The 18949-nt window shown below is 44.8% G+C and overlaps 1 protein-coding gene across 1 annotated transcript in view; it reads right to left on the bottom strand.

The window, feature by feature from the left end:
* The window catches only part of MAP9 (microtubule associated protein 9), a 101095-nt gene that overhangs the window by 74761 nt on the left and 7385 nt on the right, over nucleotides 1–18949 (bottom strand). The window contains exons 3-4 of the mRNA XM_068278885.1: nucleotides 14893–14989; nucleotides 10372–10686 (exon numbers count right to left, since the gene is read on the bottom strand). Of these exons, the coding sequence (XP_068134986.1) occupies nucleotides 10372–10686; nucleotides 14893–14989 (412 nt within the window). The remainder of the gene's footprint in view (nucleotides 1–10371; nucleotides 10687–14892; nucleotides 14990–18949) is intronic.

Below are 18949 nucleotides of genomic sequence, written 5' to 3'. Positions count from 1 at the left end.
TATTAGACTCTCGGTTTCTCTACACTTTTCTCCCATGTTCCTTCCTGTCGCTTACAGTAGGCAGTGAAATCTGACAGATCGGACCGGTTTTGAACAAGAATGCATACCTCCCAACTTTTTGAGATGAAAAAAAGAGGGAAACTTAAGCCACGCCCCTGGCACACCCCTTATCACATCCTCGGCACACCCCTAGTCACACATACCATAAAGATTTTGTTAAAAAAATATGTTGTTTTATAATTCAAACCACACTGGTCCTCTATCCTGGTTCATTTTCCTCCATAATAACGTTTGAAAATAAGAAATATATCAATTTTAAGGATGGGAATAATGTTTAGAGTCAATTTAACACATTTTTCAGTAGATAAAATACATATATTTACACAGATCTGTACGCGAGTCCTGAAAGAGGGACAAATGAGGAAGACAGAGGAACAGAGGGACAGGGTCCCCAAAGTAGGACTGTCTCTCCAAATGAGGGACAGTTGGGAGCTATGATGAATGGGATTGAGGGCTCGTTTCCACTATCGCGAATCCGCATGCGTCCAACGCATGCGGATTCGCACATGGTATGCAAGTTGATGGGCCTGTTTCCACTGCGTTGGTGATGTGCGTTTTTTTCAGCGGTGAAAAAACGCACAAAAGAGCCAACGATTTCGCCTGAGAGTGGAATGCATGCGAATCGCATGCAATGTATTTAATAGGGAAATCGCATGCGTTTTCCCCATGCGTTTTTGCCGCAAATTTGCATGCGAATTCGCATAGGTACGATGTAAATTCACACAGGCAGTGACATGGTTAAAATCGCATATACCCTCACCTATGCGAATTCGCGGCAAAAAACGCATGGGGAATCGCATCCGCATGCTATTTTATCAGCGGTGGAATCCAGGCGATTCCGCACCGCAACAGTGGAAACGAGCCCTGAAGCGCAGAAATGAATGCAACGCATGGATGGGGACATACGACAGTGCAGTCTATGCACTTCTGTTGTCCCTGAAGATTGCATCAAACACGATCAGCACAGATGGAAACGAGGCCTCAAATGACAGTTGGAAACATGACCAGCATTTTAGCAGAACCAACTTCCATTTCAAAATACACTGAGGAAGTCAAATCCAGGGTACAGAGCCACAGACTTCCTGTCCCCCCCCTAAGGGATTAAAAACAGGACTTATTATCAATTCTATCTGACAATGCATCCAGCGTTAAGCTTGACACACACACACACACACACACACACACACACACACACACACACACACACACACACACACACACACACACACACACACACACACACACACACACACACACACACACACACACACACACACACACACACACACACACACACACACACACACACACACACACACACACACACACACAGTATGAGTCAATAGATAAAATGAAATATTATGAGCAGATTGTGTAGGTAAAACTTACACAGAGGTGGTAAAAAGTGTCAGTGATTGGCCGATCGTAATTGAAAGTGTGTACCTGGCTTTATTTTTGACAACTATTTGCTTTTGATATTACTAATCAGTGTGAGATCTAACAATGCATCCAGGGTAAAGCCTGGTACACACATCCATTTTGGACTGGCCAATCATTTACTTCATTTACCACCATATACCATAGAAGTGATAAAAGTGGTCAGTGATTGGCCATTCAAAATTGGATGGGTGTATGCACCTTTAGGCCTGGAACCCACAGGAAAGTTTTTTTGAGTGTTAAAGGTTCGTATAGACGTCCGATAAAGATCGTTCGTTATGAACGATTTGTGACGTTTGCATGATATTAAAATGAGAAAGAAAATATCATTCGAGATGAACGATCGTGTACACACGAACGATTTTCATAAAAAGTACCGAACGACGACCAATAAAAAATGCGTGCGCAAACGGAAGTGACGCAATGAGAAATCGGGCGACTCAGTACACATGTAACGATGTAAGTATTGAGAAACGTACACACTGCAACGATTGAACGATTATCTGTTTAAAAAATCCGCTGGGTTGGATCGGCCGGATTGAACGATAAAGGTCGTTATCGTTCAAAAAAGCAATCGTTAGAAAATTTAGAACGCACGATTATCATTCCGATTATCGTTATCGTCCGTTTTCGAACGATCGTTATCGGACGTGTGTACTCAGCTTTAGGGAGCGTTTTTAATCGCTAACGATTTCCCTAAAGCTCTGCTAATGTAAATGGATGAGACAAATTCCACTAGATCGATTGCGTTTAAGGAAATCGCAATCGCAGGACATGCAGCATTTCGGGATCGTTTCCATTCGAATGAATTGTATAGGAGCACGGAAATTGCTCCCAAAATCGCTTGCAAAACACTATCACAAATCTCTAGCGATTGCAATAGCGCTTTGGGCTTTCTAGTGGGTTCCAGGCCTTATTCTTGACATACCGGTATATTTGCTTTGGATATTCCTAATCCGTGTTAATGAGACCAATAATCATCATTCAGTGTTACTTACATGAAGGCAGAAAGTTTTGAATCAGGATACCATTTATTGACTAACTTCAAAAGATTCCATCTTTTAACTAATGCCTTGCCTAACACAGTACAATACTGCCAACAATACATAAATGAATGAGCAATTGATTTCACATTGAAGATGAAAAAGCAAATATCAATGTTTTGCTGCCACCTTGTGCTAAACTTCAGTATTTCATAAAACATTCTTTACATGGGTTTATTTTGCTTTCATCTTTCTTGGCTACAAGTCCATGCTATATTTTGTTTATCAAGCACTTCTCTGACAATTGTGAGCTTAATTTTAAACTGTAATTTTCTAGCACAGTGCACATTATATCACTTTGTTTTTTAACAACCACCATTTATGTTAATATATTTTTAAAGAGAGTATTATTTTGATAAATAGCAAAATAATATCACAGGATGTACTAAATTAGCAATATTATACAACATTGTATTTTAATTCCACAGGCTCCTTAATGAAATCTATGGTTTAAGAGAGTCTTTAAAGAGGAACTGTCGCGAAAATCTTAAAATTTAAAACACAACAAATAAGAAGTTCATTTCTTCCAGAGTAAAATGAGCCATAAATTAATTTTCTCCTATGTTGCTGTCACTTTTAGTAAGAATTAAAAATCCGACATTACCGACAGATTTTGGGCTAGTCCATCTTTCCATAGGGGATTCTCAGCATGGCCTTTATTCTTTATAAAGACTGAAAAAGATTTATAGAAAGATGCTGGACAGCCTCCCTGCACACTTTTTGGCAGTTGGACGGAGCAACTGGCATTCACTAAGTGATTTAAAAAATAAAGAAAACCCTGTGAACCACCCCCCATGAGGAGAAGGGCTAGTCCAAAATCTGTTGGTATGTCAGATTTCTACTGCCTACTGTAAGTGACATCAACATAGAAGAAAAGTCATTTATGGCTCATCATTTTTCTCTGGAAGAACGTACTTCTTATTTGTATATGTTTACATGTATTTAAAATTTTAAGATTTTCGTGACAGAGGTCCTTTAATGATCTATAAATATGTAAGGTAGCAGAACATGGCAGTGTAAGTGTCAATAAAGACATAATATTTCTCCAGGGTGGACCCACCACCTTTATTTTATTCTAGCTGAGGCTGTTGCATTCAGAGTTATTGATCAAGCACAGGAAAAGGCTTAAAGTGAACCTGTAGTAAAAAGTGCCAAATATGGGTACTTTGGGAAGGGGAGGTGCGAGCTCCCCAAAAAACCCAGATCTACTTACCTGGGGCTTCCTCCAGCCCCTGGCAGCCTATATGCCCCTCGCCCCAGATCCGGTGTCCCAGGATCCCCTCCGTTCCAGAGGCCGACCTCACCAGGTGGGCATCTTCTGCGCCTGCGCAAGCGCGAGTCCACGCCACTCACGATCATGTTCACGTGGCTGCGTTTGCGCAGAATGCTCTAGACCACATGAGCGCGCTTGATTGGTGGAACTTGATATGGTCCCAACGCTTCTTATTGTCCCAAGGGAAGAAAATTGAATTTTCGAGAGATCTTACGAAATTTGAGACGATATGTAATGCGGAGGGGCGAATTAAGAAAGTGATGTTAGGATATATAATATGCTGAAAAACGGGAGATTGTACAGTATATGTCAGAGATAAATGGCAGAGGGACCTGAAAATATCCTTCTCAGATGAACAGTGGAATAAAATCATCGCCCTGTCCTATAGTTTCTCTGTCTCAACAAGGATGCAAGAATCGGGTTTCAAGATTTTAAATAAATGGTACTTAAAGAGGAACTGTTGCGAAAATCTTAAAATGTAAAACACATACACATAAGAAGTATGTTTCTCCCAGAGCAAAATGAGCCATGAATTACTTCTCTCCTATGTTGCTGTCACTTACAGTAAATAGTAGAAATCTGACATTACCGACAGATTGTAGACTAGCCCATCTTCTCATAGGGGGATTCTCAGGGTTTTCTTTATTTTTAAAAGCACTTAGTAAATGGCAGTTGCTCCGTCCAACTGCCAAAACAGTGTGCAGCAAGCAGGAGGCTGGCCAGCTTCTTTGTATTAATCATTTTCAGAGAATGTCTTTATAAAGAATAAAGGCCATGCTGAGAATCCCACTAAGAGATGGACCAGCCCAAAACCTGTCGGTAACGTCAGATTTCTACTACTTAGGCCTCGTTCAGACTATACGCGCTGCCGTGCGCATTTTGGCAGCGCGTATAGTGTGCGACACGCAAGAACGGTAGAAGGGCATAGACAGCCCTTCTACCGTTCCCATCATATGCGCTGCGCGGCAGCGCGATTGCGCTATCGCGTGCTGCACGCATTTTTGGGAATCGCAGCGCAGATCCCATTCATTGTAATGAATGGGATCTGCAGCGCAGCGCATAGGAGCGCAGATGGCGTGCGATCGAACGCGTTGCGTTCCAATCGCACAGCCATCTGCGCTAATGATGTGAACGAGGCCTTACTGTAAGTGACAGCAACATAGGAGAAAAGTCATTTATGGCTCATTTTACTCCGGATAGACTTGGCAGGATGTTCCCAGGATCTAATACAGGATGCTGGAGGTGTTAAGAAGCTGAGGGGACATTTTTTCATATCCTTCGGGTCTGCCAGAGAATTCAGGGTTTCTGGGGAGCAGTAAAGACTTTTGTATTTTCGGCTCTTCCTATTCAGTTAGCCAGCATCTATTCAGTAAGGAGATCTTTGGGCAAGACCCCCTAACACTACTGAGTGCGCTCTAGTGGCTGCCTCACAAGCGATTTGAGTCCGACAGGAGAAAAGCGCTATACAAAAAAAGCAATTATTATTATTAAAATTAACAGAGCTGAAACCGCCAAATGACCCTGCATTTTTCTTGCTACATTTTAATGCAATTGGGATTAAAAAATATAGGAACTCGCTGGGTTGCCATCTGGTAAACGCAGCGAGGATTCTGATAGGAAGAAATTGGAGGTCACATCTGGCCCCTTCCCTGTCTAAATGGTTTCAGGGAATCTCACATACAGTGGGTTGCAAAAGTATTCGGCCCCCTTGAAGTTTTCCACATTTTGTCATATTACTGCCACAAACATGAATCAATTTTATTGGAATTCCACATGAAAGACCAACACAAAGTGGTGTACACCTGAGAAGTGGAACGAAAATCATACATGATTCCAAACATTTTTTACAAATCAATAACTGCAAAGTGGTGTGTGCATAATGATTCGGCCCCCTTTGATCTGAGTGCAGTCAGTTGCCTATAGACATTTCCTGATGCGTGCTAATGACTAAATAGAGTGCACCTGTGTGTAATCTAATGTCAGTACAAATACAGCTGCTCTGTGAGGGCCTCAGAGGTTGTCTAAGAGAATATTGGGAGCAACAACACCGTGAAGTCCAAAGAACACACCAGACAGGTCAGGGATAAAGTTATTGAAAAATTTAAAGCAGGCTTAGGCTACAAAAAATTTTCCAAAGCCTTGAACATCCCACGGAGAACTGTGCAAGCGATCATTTAGAAATGGAAGGAGTATGGCACAACTGTAAACCTACCAAGACTAGGAATCCACCTAAACTCACAGGCCGAACAAGGAGAGCGCTGATCAGAAATGCAGTCAAGAGGCCCGTGGTGACTCTGAACGAGCTGCAGAGATCTACAGCTCAGGTGGGAGACTCTGTCCATGGGACAACTATTAGTCATGCACTGTACAAAGTTAGCCTTTATGGAAGAGTGGCAAGAAGAAAGGCATTGTTAACAGAAAGCATAAGAAATCCCGTTTGCAGTTTGCCACAAGCCATGTGGGGGACACAGCAACCATGTGGTAGAAGGTGCTCTGGTAAGATGAGACCAAAATGGAACTTTTTGGGCAAATTGCAAAACGCTATGTGTGGCGGAAAACTAACACTGCACATCATTCTGAACACACCATCCCCACTGTCAAATATGGTGGTGGCAGCATCATGCTCGGGGGTGCATCGCTTCAGGAGGGACCGGGAAGCTGGTCAGAGTTCATGGGAAGATGGATGGTGCCAAATACAGGGCAAACTTGGAAGAAAACCTCTTGGAGACTGCAAAAGACTTGAGACTGGGGCGGAGGTTCACCTTTCAGCAGGACAATGACCCTAAACATAAAGCCAGGGCAACAATGGAATGGTTTAAAACAAAACATATCTATGTGTTAGAATGGCCCAGTCAAAGTCCAGATCTAAATCTAATCCAGAATCTGTGGCAAGATCTGAAAACTGCTGTTCACAAACGCTGTCCATCTAATCTGACTGAGCTGGAGCTGTTTTGCAAAGAAGAATGGGCTAGGATTTCAGTCTCTAGATGTGCAAAGCTGATAGGGACATACCCTAAAAGACTGGCAGCTGTAATTGCAGCAAAAGGTGGTTCTACAAAGTATTGACTCAGGGGGCCGAATAATTACGCACACCCCACTTTGCAGTTATTGACTTGTAAAAAATGTTTGGAATGATGTATGATTTTCATTCCACTTCTCACGTGTACACCACTTTGTATTGGTCTTTCACGTGGAATTTCAATAAAATTGATGCATGTTTGTGGCAGTAATGTGACAAAATGTGAAAAACTTCAAGGGGGCCGAATACTTTTGCAACCCACTGTACTCAACGTATAGAGAGTTTGGACGTGAACACACAAGGTAGAGAGGAAGCATGCGACTTGACTTGGAAGAGATGGAAGGAATTTACTCTATCGGACGAATATAAAGAGATCATAATCACAAAGTAGACATTTGGACCCTGGTGGTGTAGGGAAGGTGAATGCAGAGTAGGAGTGACTAGAAAGAGTGAGACGTGAGAGGGCGGACGGTTGGGAGGGGAAGAGATAACACCAGATGGAGGAATGACTGAGTGGGAATGTTGAAGAAAGATGAGGGATGAAGGTGGTGTGCTGGTGATGTGTCTGGTTCTAAAGGTCTTCAGTGTGAGGTGCACTCTTCCTCTTGGGGAGAAGAAAAAAGAAAGAGAAAGAATGACTGGTCAAGGGGAAAAAAAGGAAAGAGAGAGGGGAAAAAAAGGTCTAGTGAGTGGAAAGCTTCATAAGCAAATAGATTTGTGAGACCTGATATACAGAAGAAATGTGCTATGTTTCTCACCTATGCGAATGGGTAGACTACACTCCCCCTATGTAAAATGTATATATTGATTGTGTTTTTTTATGTAATGTATGTATTGGAAAAAAAAAAATTCTATAAATAAAGGAATCTATATAAAAAAAACAGACATATGAACTTACCTGGGGTCTTCCTCTGGGCTCCCTCCATTCTGCTCCCAGCTGCTCCGTTAGAGCGGCAGCTTCGCCCGAAGTTGCGGGCCAGTTCACAAGCGCGGCTGTCTCGCTCCCGTGGCCTTCAGCATAAGGGTTTTGTGCACACGCAGTGCATTCTTTCAAGAACTGCGCATGCACAGAACGCTTACGCACCAGCGAGAAAACTGCGCATGCGCAATGGCCTTCGACTTTGGCCAAAGTCGCCGCTCTTACCGAGCCAAGGGGGGCAGACTGGAGGGAGCCCTGAGGGTGCCGAGTAACTTCATCAAATAGGAAGGGCTGGAGGGAGCCCCAGGTAAGTTCATTTGCCCGTTTTTATGTCTGCTCAGGGTTCCTTTAACTGCGTTCCATTAAACGCAGTGTGTTTCACTTCATTGTGAACAGGCCCTAAGGGCCCTTTTCCATTAGCAGTTGCTAGTGTTCGCGCTGAACGCTAGCGATTGCTGAATCGCAAAATGTAAAAAATGACCGGCGATTTCCCGACGTTTGCGGCGGTGATTTTGCTATGCTATGCACTGCATAGCAAAATCGCGGCAATAATCGCTCCGCCGTGCGATCGCGATCAGGTCAAAAACGAATCGCGGTAGTGGAAATGACCTACCGCGATTCCTATGTTAAAAGCAAACTGTAGCGATTTGTAAAATCACCAGCGGTTTGCGGTTTTGCGATTCAGCCATCGCAAACGCCATAGTGGAAAAGAGCCCTAAAGAGGATTCCCTCTTTGTAGGTAAGTATCTGTTTTTTTAAGTCACAATTCTGCTCAGGTACACTTTAAGGTAATACATTTAGGCTGCTTTCACAGTGAGACGTTACAGGCGCACGTTAGTGCAGCCTGTAACGCTCCCCAACGCACAGCAATGTAACTTCAATGGGCAGTTCACAGTGCCCACGTTGCGTTACATTGTAACGCTGCACGTCAATCTAAAGTGCAGCATGCTACGGCGTGTAGTGGGGGTGTCTCAGCACCTTGCAGGGAAAAAAATATAGGAGACAAATACGGGAGCCCAATAGTGTAGTATATTAGTATGCAATTGAAAAAAGGAATTTCAATAAATTACTACTCACAAAAGGAGGTTGCAAGGGCAACCAACCGTAGGAGGCAGGTGGAGACCATAAACCCGACTCCACTCGGGGTAGTCCCAGCCGGGACCTGGATGTGGTCGCTCTCCTTGAAAAAGTAGGGACAGGTGTCCACTGTGGGGCACCCACAGGTGGTCTGTCACCACCCCTCAAACACAGATTGTTTGGGGGTATAGCTATGCACAATTGAAGGTAAAGAGGCACCCTGGTTGAAATAAAAGCATCTAAAAACAGCTTAAAATCGAGGAAATAATATGAGGTGGCTTACCTCAATAATGAAATCCTTGTATATGACAAAAGATTTTTATTTAGCACAGGCAACGCGTTTCGCGGGTCCAAGCCCGCTTCATCAGGCCAATAAAAGTGCCAAATGAACAAGTCGATATGGCAAAGAGAGGCTCCCTTTGCCATATCGACTTGTTCATTTGGCACTTTTATTGGCCTGATGAAGCTGGCTTAGACCCGCGAAACGCGTTGCCTGTGCTAAATAAAAATCTTTTGTCATATACAAGGATTTCGTTATTGAGGTAAGCCACCTAATATTATTTCCTCGATTTTAAGCTGTTTTTAGATGCTTTTATTTCAACCAGGGAGCCTCTTTACCTTCAATTGTGCATAGCATGCTACGGCGTTAGAGCGGCTTTGCCGCGTTAGCCTGCTTGCACAGGCGCAGTGATTAGCCACATGGCTAATTAATATTCACTGCACTGTGCTGACGTCACTGGCGGGACCACGTGATGCGGAGTGTTCCGCTCACGTGGTCTCCACCAGCGCATGCGTACTATAGTACGCATCACGGACGCATCAAAGAGCCGCTTAACGCGGCTCTTTGCTAACGTCCTCTGCCACCACCACCATGCGTTGCGTTAGGTGCACGTTATGCGACCTTAACGTAGCACCTAACGCAACGTCTTAGTGTGTAAGTAGCCTTAATTTTACATTCAGTGCTAAGTGCATCATTATGAGCACAGGATGTCTGCCTAAGAAACTATTATAACTAATGAACTTTAACACCAAGCCTTTTACAAGTATTTAAAGTAAACCTGTGAGAAGAAAAAGGCAGTGGGGAGTTCCTGGTTGGTCCAGAGCTGCCCATGTCCTCCTCAACCACAACGCTGCTGGCCGGAACCTTCTTCTTCAGCCATGCTCCTGTCTGTGTACAAGAACGGCCATACTGCACATGCGTAAGTATGAACTGCGCATGCCGAGTAGCACAAAGTTGCTTGTGCATGAATGCAAAAGCTGTGCACAAGTGGTTTCATGTTATTGGGCAGGCATGGACCATACTCACGCTTCCACAGTACAGATGCAGTAGCACACTGATGGGAGCGCACCCATGAAAGCATATTCAACAAGCCTTTGTTAAATATGCTTAGAGGGTCGCAGCGCTGGGTCAGTGGGCTTAAGGTACATAGGGGGATGTGTTTGGAATATACAGAGGCTAGCCACTAATAAAGTAACTATTTAACTTTTTTCCCCTACTTCAGGTTCACTCTATTAACTTTAACCGTATCTTAAGAATGCTTACATGATGTTGATGGCTTCACCCGAGACTCTCTTGGCTTTGGGGTAGGTCTTAGGCTTCTGTCTTCAGGTGTAAAGTGTCCTTTTGTCACTTCACCAGAAAGAGGTGATTTGGGTGAGAAAAAGTCATAATCTCCTTTGCTGGTATTAACTCTGGTCATGTCATGCTCTGGCTGTTTGCTTTCTTGCTTCTTAGTCTTCATAAAGGACACTTTGTCTTGTGGACTTTCCTCACCATCTGATAAATGGAAATCATGGAACGATTTCTTTGGTTTTGATGTAATTGTTTTGGTCATATTAAGAGACTCCTCTAAACTATCTAAAAAGAAAGAATGAAGAGTAAATCAGTAAAACGGCATACACAAGTGATATGGCATACATTCTCTTTTTTCTAAAACGTGCTCAAACAACTGTAGAGACAGCAATAGAGAGGCTGGTATTTCCATTCCTATTCACAATAACGGTATTTACATCTTCATCAAGCTTCTTACTTGGCTCCAGCGGTATTAGCTCGCGTGTGCGAGCGGCGAGTGCATGCGGTGGGCACGCGCGCATGCGGCGAATGCGTGGCGGGCGCGTGCGCTGACCTGCGGCCGTGTCGACGGTGAGATAGACCTAGAGCCCATTTTTAAAACGGGCTTAGGTCTGCTAGTAAATTTAATATGTATGTTATCGGGACCCTGAGCTGTACTTAACCATTTCACAACTGAGGGGTTTTACCCCTGAAACACCAGCGCTATTTTTACCTTTCAGCGCTGTCTCCATTCTAGTATTTATGTACTATGATTGGTTATTGGGGACTGGAGAGTCCCCATAACCAATCATTGTACTGCAGAGCCGGGGTGTGTGCGCGCACGCGGGTCGCGGGGGCGCGCGATCGCGCGCTGCACGTTTGTTTACGTTACCTTGTTTTGAATGAAGACGGCTTCTGTTTAAAGCAGTCTTCATTCTACTCACAATCGGCGAGGCTAATTTCGTTCCTAACATCCAATTAGTCACCTGCTGTGCGGGTTGGCTGGAGTGTGCGCGAGAGTTCCCCGCCCACTCCCAGCCAGTAAATAAACAAGTGCGCCTTTCTCCGTCCCTGGGCGTGAAGCGGTGCGCAGAGGGACGGAGAAATTTAGCACTGGGGGGGGGGGGGGGGGGTGAAGTGGTTAACATCAAAATCGGGACTTACAGGTGGCTTGCTCCAGCCCCCCGCAGCCCTCGGGGTCCCCCGACATCTTCCTGACCTCTTCCGTGGTCTCACTGTCTGGTCCAGTAATCCGGCGACTTTCAAGCAAGTGGTCTGTGTGCCCCCGAAGTGCAGCAGAAGTCAGCCTCCTGCCTATGCGCAGTACAGTGTTTAGAGAACCATGCATGTGTAGAAGGCTGATATCGCCCATCATGATGATGCGGCAAGCGTGGACGTGCGGCTTGCTTGGAAGTTGCCGGATTACCAGACCAGACAGTGGGACCATGGGAGAGGCCAGAACGATGCCGACCTAGCCGCAGTTAGATGAGATGCCGGGTTATACCGGGGCCGGCGGCAGGGAATGGCGGATTGTTGGAGGACGGCATGGGACATTACAGCTGCAGGGGGCCAGTAGAAGCCCCAGGTAAGTGTCTGTTTTTATTTTCAACACCCCCCAGAGAACCCCTTTAAGTCGTCTCTTCAGTAATGCATGATAGATGTTATGCACTACTCCAAATTCCCAGGTTATAAGAAAGGCTAACTGCCACTCTGACTACAGTTGTCACCATGGTTATAATACATAGACACTCTGTGAGTTCCATAACGACTCTCCCCTTTGGGGATTATGGTTGAATACAGTTTTCAAAGCAGTGCCAATCACAGTGCACAGTGCTCTAGCAACTGTGGTTTAAAGGTTTGAAGCAAAACCTAGAAAAGTTATTGCAGGGAAAGGGATGAGAATTAATTTAAAAGATATAAATTAAACGTTGAACTTCATTTGAAAGTATCTTAATTGTCATTAGGAAACACGGTCTATGTACAAGTGATACCCAAAATCAAACGGAAATCTAGCCTATTTAAAAAGTATTCCATCATTAAATGTGTTACGTTATGGTTTTCCACAACCCATAAAAATCCCTGGCAACCAACATTTGCAGTAATGACCTGCCATTATAAAATGTTCCTGATTGCAGCATGAGAAACACTTCCTATATTTATATATTGCTGTATATTGATATTTAGCTCCGCCCTCCCAGTGATGCTTATCCTAGGTTCTTTAGCTATGCAGAATTCTCCTCAGAGCATTCTGGGAGACCTGGCATTATTTTCACTGGCTTCCGAACTCTCAGAAACACTGGGGGAGATTTATCAAAGCATTATCAACAGATTTTTCTTTTTAATCTGTTCTAACCAGCAGGGAGAACAGTTCTGCATGATAACAAGAACCTTCTTAAAGAGGAACTCCAGTGAAAATTATGTAATAAAAATAAGTGCTTCATTTTTACAATAATTATGTATAAATTATTTAGTCTGTGTTTGCCCGTTGTAAAAGCTTTCCTCACCTTGATTTACAGTACATTCTGACATTTATCACATGACATTTTTTTTGCTGGCAGGTGATGTAAGTGGAAGTACCTGCTGCTTGCTATTTTTGGCAGTTGGAAACAGCTGTAAACAGCTATTTGTCACAGTGCAATGAGATTCACAGAATGGTCCTCACAGTCAAAATGGTCCTCACAGTCTCCTGTGAAAGGGGCTTCACCACAAGCCATACAGAGCCCCCTGCTGATCCACTTGTGAAAAGGAATAGATTTCTCATGTAAAATGGGGTTTCAACTACTGATTGGGATAAAGTTCAATTCTTGGTTGTTTTCTCTTTAAATTCTAGGTAATAGTGGCAGCTTAGCTTGAATTTCTAGAGCAGCACTACAGTTAAGAAAAGTGCAAATCCATCCCTAAACTGCCACAGAATAAGAAGGGCTTAAAGTGAACCTTAAGTCACAAAAAAAAATGAGTTTTACTCACCTGGGGCTTCCCTCAGCTGATTGGTGCCCTCGCCGTGTTTCTCTGATCCTCCCGTCCCCGCCGGCGACCACTTCCGGTTTCGCCGGCAGGACCCGACAGGCTGAGAATGCGAGTGATTCTTCCCGTTCCCAGCCACAATATCTCCCCCTGTGCTGCTATTGCGGCCTTCCTTGTCACAATAGCAGTATAGGGGGCGATATTGTGGCTGGGAAAGCGAAGAATCACTCGCGTTCCCAGCCTGTCGGGTCCAGTCGGCGAAACCGGAAGTGGTCGCCGGCGGAGACGGGAGGATCGGAGAGACACGGCGAGGGCACCGATCAGCTGCAGGGGGCTGAGGGAGGCCCCAGGTGAGTAAAACTCTTTTTTTTTTTTTTTTGTGTGTGACTTAAGTGCCCAGCAGTTCCACAGAGTGCAGGCTAGACATAATTTGTGAGGTGCTCCTCCCCCTGCTGAATTCCTCCTCAGAGCCTGCTGGTATCAGTACAGCAGATGTATTGGTTACCTCAGCAACAGCAATTATTCTCACACACTGCACTGTCTGAGAGCTCCTCCTATTTTACAACAGTTGTGGAAGGGATCTGCACTATAATGATTTCTTATGATGCCTGAGACCGTTCTGCATGGATTTCTAAAAACCCATCAAGATTTTGTCTCAGACACTCTTGATAAATGTCCCCAATAGATTTCACAGAGCTGTACCTGACAGGACATAGGGCCGGTTCACATTACAAACGCGGATGGCCACGCATGCGGAAAGCAACGCGTACGAACGCACGCCATCCGCGTTTGTATGCGTTGCGTGGCTGATCCCATCACTGAAAAGTGAATGGGACAGCCGCGCGTTTTTGCTAAATCTGCGTGCAGCATGCGTTCCCGGACCGCACAGGTCCAGAACGCATGCAGTGTGAACATCAGACAGTGCACTCTATGCACTGTCTGATGTCGTGTGTGTCGGCCTCCTGCACGCGTTTCCAAAACGCAGTTGGAAACACGTGCAGTGTGAACGTACCATAAAGATGTTGCCACCAGTGATAAATTTTAGAACGTAACTCAGGGTGAGAAAACATTTTACAGTGGGCAATTACTGACTTTATAATTTATAAATGAATATTGTAAAAAATAAGAAAATTGTATTCATGACTTTATTTTCACTACAGTTCTCTAATTGATTTAAATACAAGTGAAAAGGAAACAGAAAGTCAATACAGGATGTCATTCTCCTGTGAAGCCTAACGAAAATATGAATGGACAAGTATAACTTAGGAAAGTTTTCTCTGAGGGTTGAACGGATGTGTTTATAAAGTAAGCGCTGGACAGCTGGGGGCAATGTAGACAGAGGACACTTATACAGGGGTTTATAAGGTTTGGGTGAGATGGCTTTCATTAGGCCTAGGGGGGCTGTAATCCCCCAACAACCCTACTGCTTCCCACTTTTTCTCTAACTCTCAATCCCAGCACAGGAAGTGAGGCTACAGTGAAAGAACAGCAAACTCTCAACCTGCCAGATAATAAGCACTATGAATGTGCATCAGATAACTGACATACCATCACTTTCAAACTCGTCAGAATAATCAGAATTTCCATGTTCTTCAAGAGCCTGCTGACGGGAAACCCGGGCATTAAGAGCTTTCTTCAGTTCATCCTAAAATTGATCATGCCAAATGTAAAAAAATAAATAAATAAATAAAAATTAGAAGATAAACCTTTAATCACAAAACACCTCTCTTCCAATTAATTATTAACAGTCAGGCAAAAAAACATCTAAAATAGTGTCTTTTCTACTTGAATTTTTGGGAATTCAGTGGCCATTACATAATCAATCAGTAGGCATCACAACAGGAAGTGACACAATCTGATCAACAGAGACATCACTAAGAACCTGACAGAAGAACATAATCCAGGTGCTTCAATTGTTTTTGTGATTCCTGCAGCGCATATACTTGTTTGCTAGGGTCATCATGCAGTCTAAAGCCCTAATTCATGGGCAGCTCTTACATGTATTTTAAAAAAATGCACGATTTCTAAAATTAGTGAGTTTTGCTATATTCTAATCTGATACACAGGTGTTGATTTCCCCTGTGATGCAGTGCAATCTGATCAACCCCCCCCCCCCCCCCCTTTCCTGCAGAAAGTCAGAACCACATTCCCTTAAAGAGAATCTGTACGCTAAAATTCTTACAATAAAACGCAAACCATTCTATTCATTATGTTCTCCTGGGCCCCTCTGTGCTGTTTCTGCCACTCCCTGCTGCAATCTTGGCTTGTAATTGCCAGTTTTAGGCAGTTTTTACAAACAGAAGACATGGCTGCTAACAGCATGTGATAGGCTGAGAGTAGCTCAGTGTGTGAGAGTCATACAGAGCTCGGAGGGGGCCTGGAGAGGATGTGTATAGCTTCTATCCTATCACAAGCAGACCAGCACATTCCAGCCTGAGTCCGACAGAGGAAAGAAGATTAGATTATAGAACAGAGATAACACAGCCACTGTGCAACTAGGAAAGGCTGCAGTAAGCCAGAGCCCATTAGAACAGGTATAGGAACTTAGAAAAATTATCACGTACACTTGTGTGCTTAGCACACCTAAACATATAGAAAATAGCTGCTCAAACCCATTTTAGCAAATTACAAAGGAGTTTATTGTGCATTAAATATAATAAATACAGTGCTGTGCCTGTCCCACATATGCTATTCCCCAATAAATAACACGGACGCTGCCCACGCGTCACCACCCGCACGTTACCCCCAGCAATAGAGAAGAACCACTTCAGGTAAGTCTCACTGCCTTGCCCTAAGTGCACTATTGGTCAGATCTGTGATGACAAAGCCACTTGACATGAGCTGTGTTTGAATCAACAAAGGGAGTATCCCTTCTCACGGCGTCTCCCCAATAAGTAGCAAAACTTCCACATGCAGTCTCAGCAAAGCAGGGAGGGGGGGGGGGGGGGGGGGTCAACACCATGCAAAGCAATGTCCAGTTCTAAGGCATAAAAGCTCTTGGTGTATCTGGTCACATATAGATATTAGTAGGTGCTTACCCAGCACCCTCCTGGGTGCTAGTAGTGGTCGCGTTGTACAGAGTCCGGGCTGGGTAGGCTGGTCACCGTTCAAATGCTCCACCCCGCTCCTATTGCGGGGGAGCTTTTAAGATATGGAGGATGTCTTTCTCTTTACCCCGTCAGGGACGTCTCCCTGTAACGGGGAAGGTAGGTGCTGTCACAGTGTAGCGCTGCTGAGGGGTAGCGTTGCCAGGAGGGGACACTCTTAGCCTCTTTCCTCCCGGTGCCGCTCGATCACACGTCGCGGCCAACGCTAAAGTTTCCCCGCTGTCTTCCGCTGACGTCACTTTTCCTCTACCTCCAAAGACGGTGGCCCAGGGATTCGATGCAGGTACTCTTTTTATTGTGCATCCATCTTCAACATTAAAATCCAAGTTTGTTTTGCCGAATCCCCGCAGCAGAGCGAGTGTCATGTCCCCCAGAAATGCCCTCAGGGCATTTCTGGGGGACATGACACTCGCTCTGCTGCGGGGATTCGGCAAAACAAACTTGGATTTTAATGTTGAAGATGGATGCACAATAAAAAGAGTACCTGCATCGAATCCCTGGGCCACTGTCTTTGGAGGTAGAGGAAAAGTGACGTCAGCGGAAGACAGCGGGGAAACTTTAGCGTTGGCCGCGACGTGTGATCGAGCGGCACCGGGAGGAAAGAGGCTAAGAGTGTCCCCTCCTGGCAACGCTACCCCTCAGCAGCGCTACACTGTGACAGCACCTACCTTCCCCGTTACAGGGAGACGTCCCTGACGGGGTAAAGAGAAAGACATCCTCCATATCTTAAAAGCTCCCCCGCAATAGGAGCGGGGTGGAGCATTTGAACGGTGACCAGCCTACCCAGCCCGGACTCTGTACAACGCGACCACTACTAGCACCCAGGAGGGTGCTGGGTAAGCACCTACTAATATCTATATGTGACCAGATACACCAAGAGCTTTTATGCCTTAGAACTGGACATTGCTTTGCATGGTGTTGACCCCCCCCCCCCCCTCCCTGCTTTGCTGAGACTGCATGTGGAAGTTTTGCTACTTATTGGGGAGACGCCGTGAGAAGGGATACTCCCTTTGTTGATTCAAACACAGCTCATGTCAAGTGGCTTTGTCATCACAGATCTGACCAATAGTGCACTTAGGGCAAGGCAGTGAGACTTACCTGAAGTGGTTCTTCTCTATTGCTGGGGGTAACATGTGCGGGTGGTGACGCGTGGGCAGCGTCCGTGTTATTTATTGGGGAATAGCATATGTGGGACAGGCACAGCACTGTATTTATTATATTTAATGCACAATAAACTCCTTTGTAATTTGCTAAAATGGGTTTGAGCAGCTATTTTCTAGGTATAGGAACTTATAGGATAGAAGAAATAAGGCTGAACATTTTGTTACAGAGTCTCTTTAAAGAGACTCTGTAACAAAAAAAGGGTTCCCCTGGGGGGTACTCACCTCAAGAGGGGGAAGCCTCAGGGTCCCAATGAGGCTTCCCCCTCCCATTTAGCTGCAGGCAATCCAGCGCTGGCTCCCCCGAACCGTCCCACAATCCTGGCTCGACAAGCCTGACAAGGCTTGATATATTTACTCTCCCTGGCTCCAGCGGGGGCGCTGTTGCGGCTCTCAGCACGGAGATAGGCAGAAATAGCCGATCTCTGTTGGGTCCGCTCTACTATGCAGGAGCAGGAGACTTGCGCCTGCGCAGTAGAGCGGCCCGACGGAGATCGGCTATTTCCACCAATCTCCGAGCGGAGAGCCAATACTGCTCCTGCGACGGAGACGGGAAGGTAAATATTTACATCCCCGCTGTTCGGAGGGGCACAGTGAGACCGCCGTGGGACACAGAAGAACAGGGAAGCCTCGATGCGATCCGGAGGCTTCCCCCAGCCAAAGGGAGTACCCCCCAGGGGAACTTTTTGTAGTTACAGGTTTTATTTAAAGTGAACTTGAGGTGACAGTGATATGGAGGCTGCAATATTTGTTTCCTTTTAAACAATACCAGTTGCCTGGCAGCCCTGATGATCTATTTGGCTGCAGTAGTGTCTGAATCACAGCAGAAACAAACATGCAGCTAATCTTGTCAGTTCTGAAAGTATTGTCAGATACACCTGATCTCCATATGCATGTTCAGAGTCTATGACTGAAAGTATTAGAAGCAGAGGATCAGCAGGACAGCCAGGCAACTGGTATTGCTTGAAAGGAAATAAATATAACAGCCTCTATATAACTCTCACCTCAAGTTCACTTTAATTCACATGGGGACTCCCTTCCTTGTTCTACAGTTGGCACCGTCTTCCTAAACTCACAACTTTTGCTAGTTAAGGTTGGAGCCACACTATAAGCACTTTTCTGAACACTTGTGATTGCTGAGCGCTTAACGAGCGCTTTTTAAAGGGGGAGGATTAGCCATACTATGCCAGGGAAAAAAACACATATATAAGTAGATAAATACTTGATCTACTTACATAACAGATGTATTGTACTGTCCACGTTTTAATTTCAGTGATTTTTATACAGTAAATTAAGAGAATACTGTTCCTGGTGGGAACCATGTATATCCCAGTTGAA

This window comes from Hyperolius riggenbachi, chromosome 1 (assembly GCF_040937935.1).
Source record: "Hyperolius riggenbachi isolate aHypRig1 chromosome 1, aHypRig1.pri, whole genome shotgun sequence".
Classification (NCBI taxonomy): domain Eukaryota; kingdom Metazoa; phylum Chordata; class Amphibia; order Anura; family Hyperoliidae; genus Hyperolius; species Hyperolius riggenbachi.
This window is presented reverse-complemented; position numbering and strand designations above follow the sequence as displayed.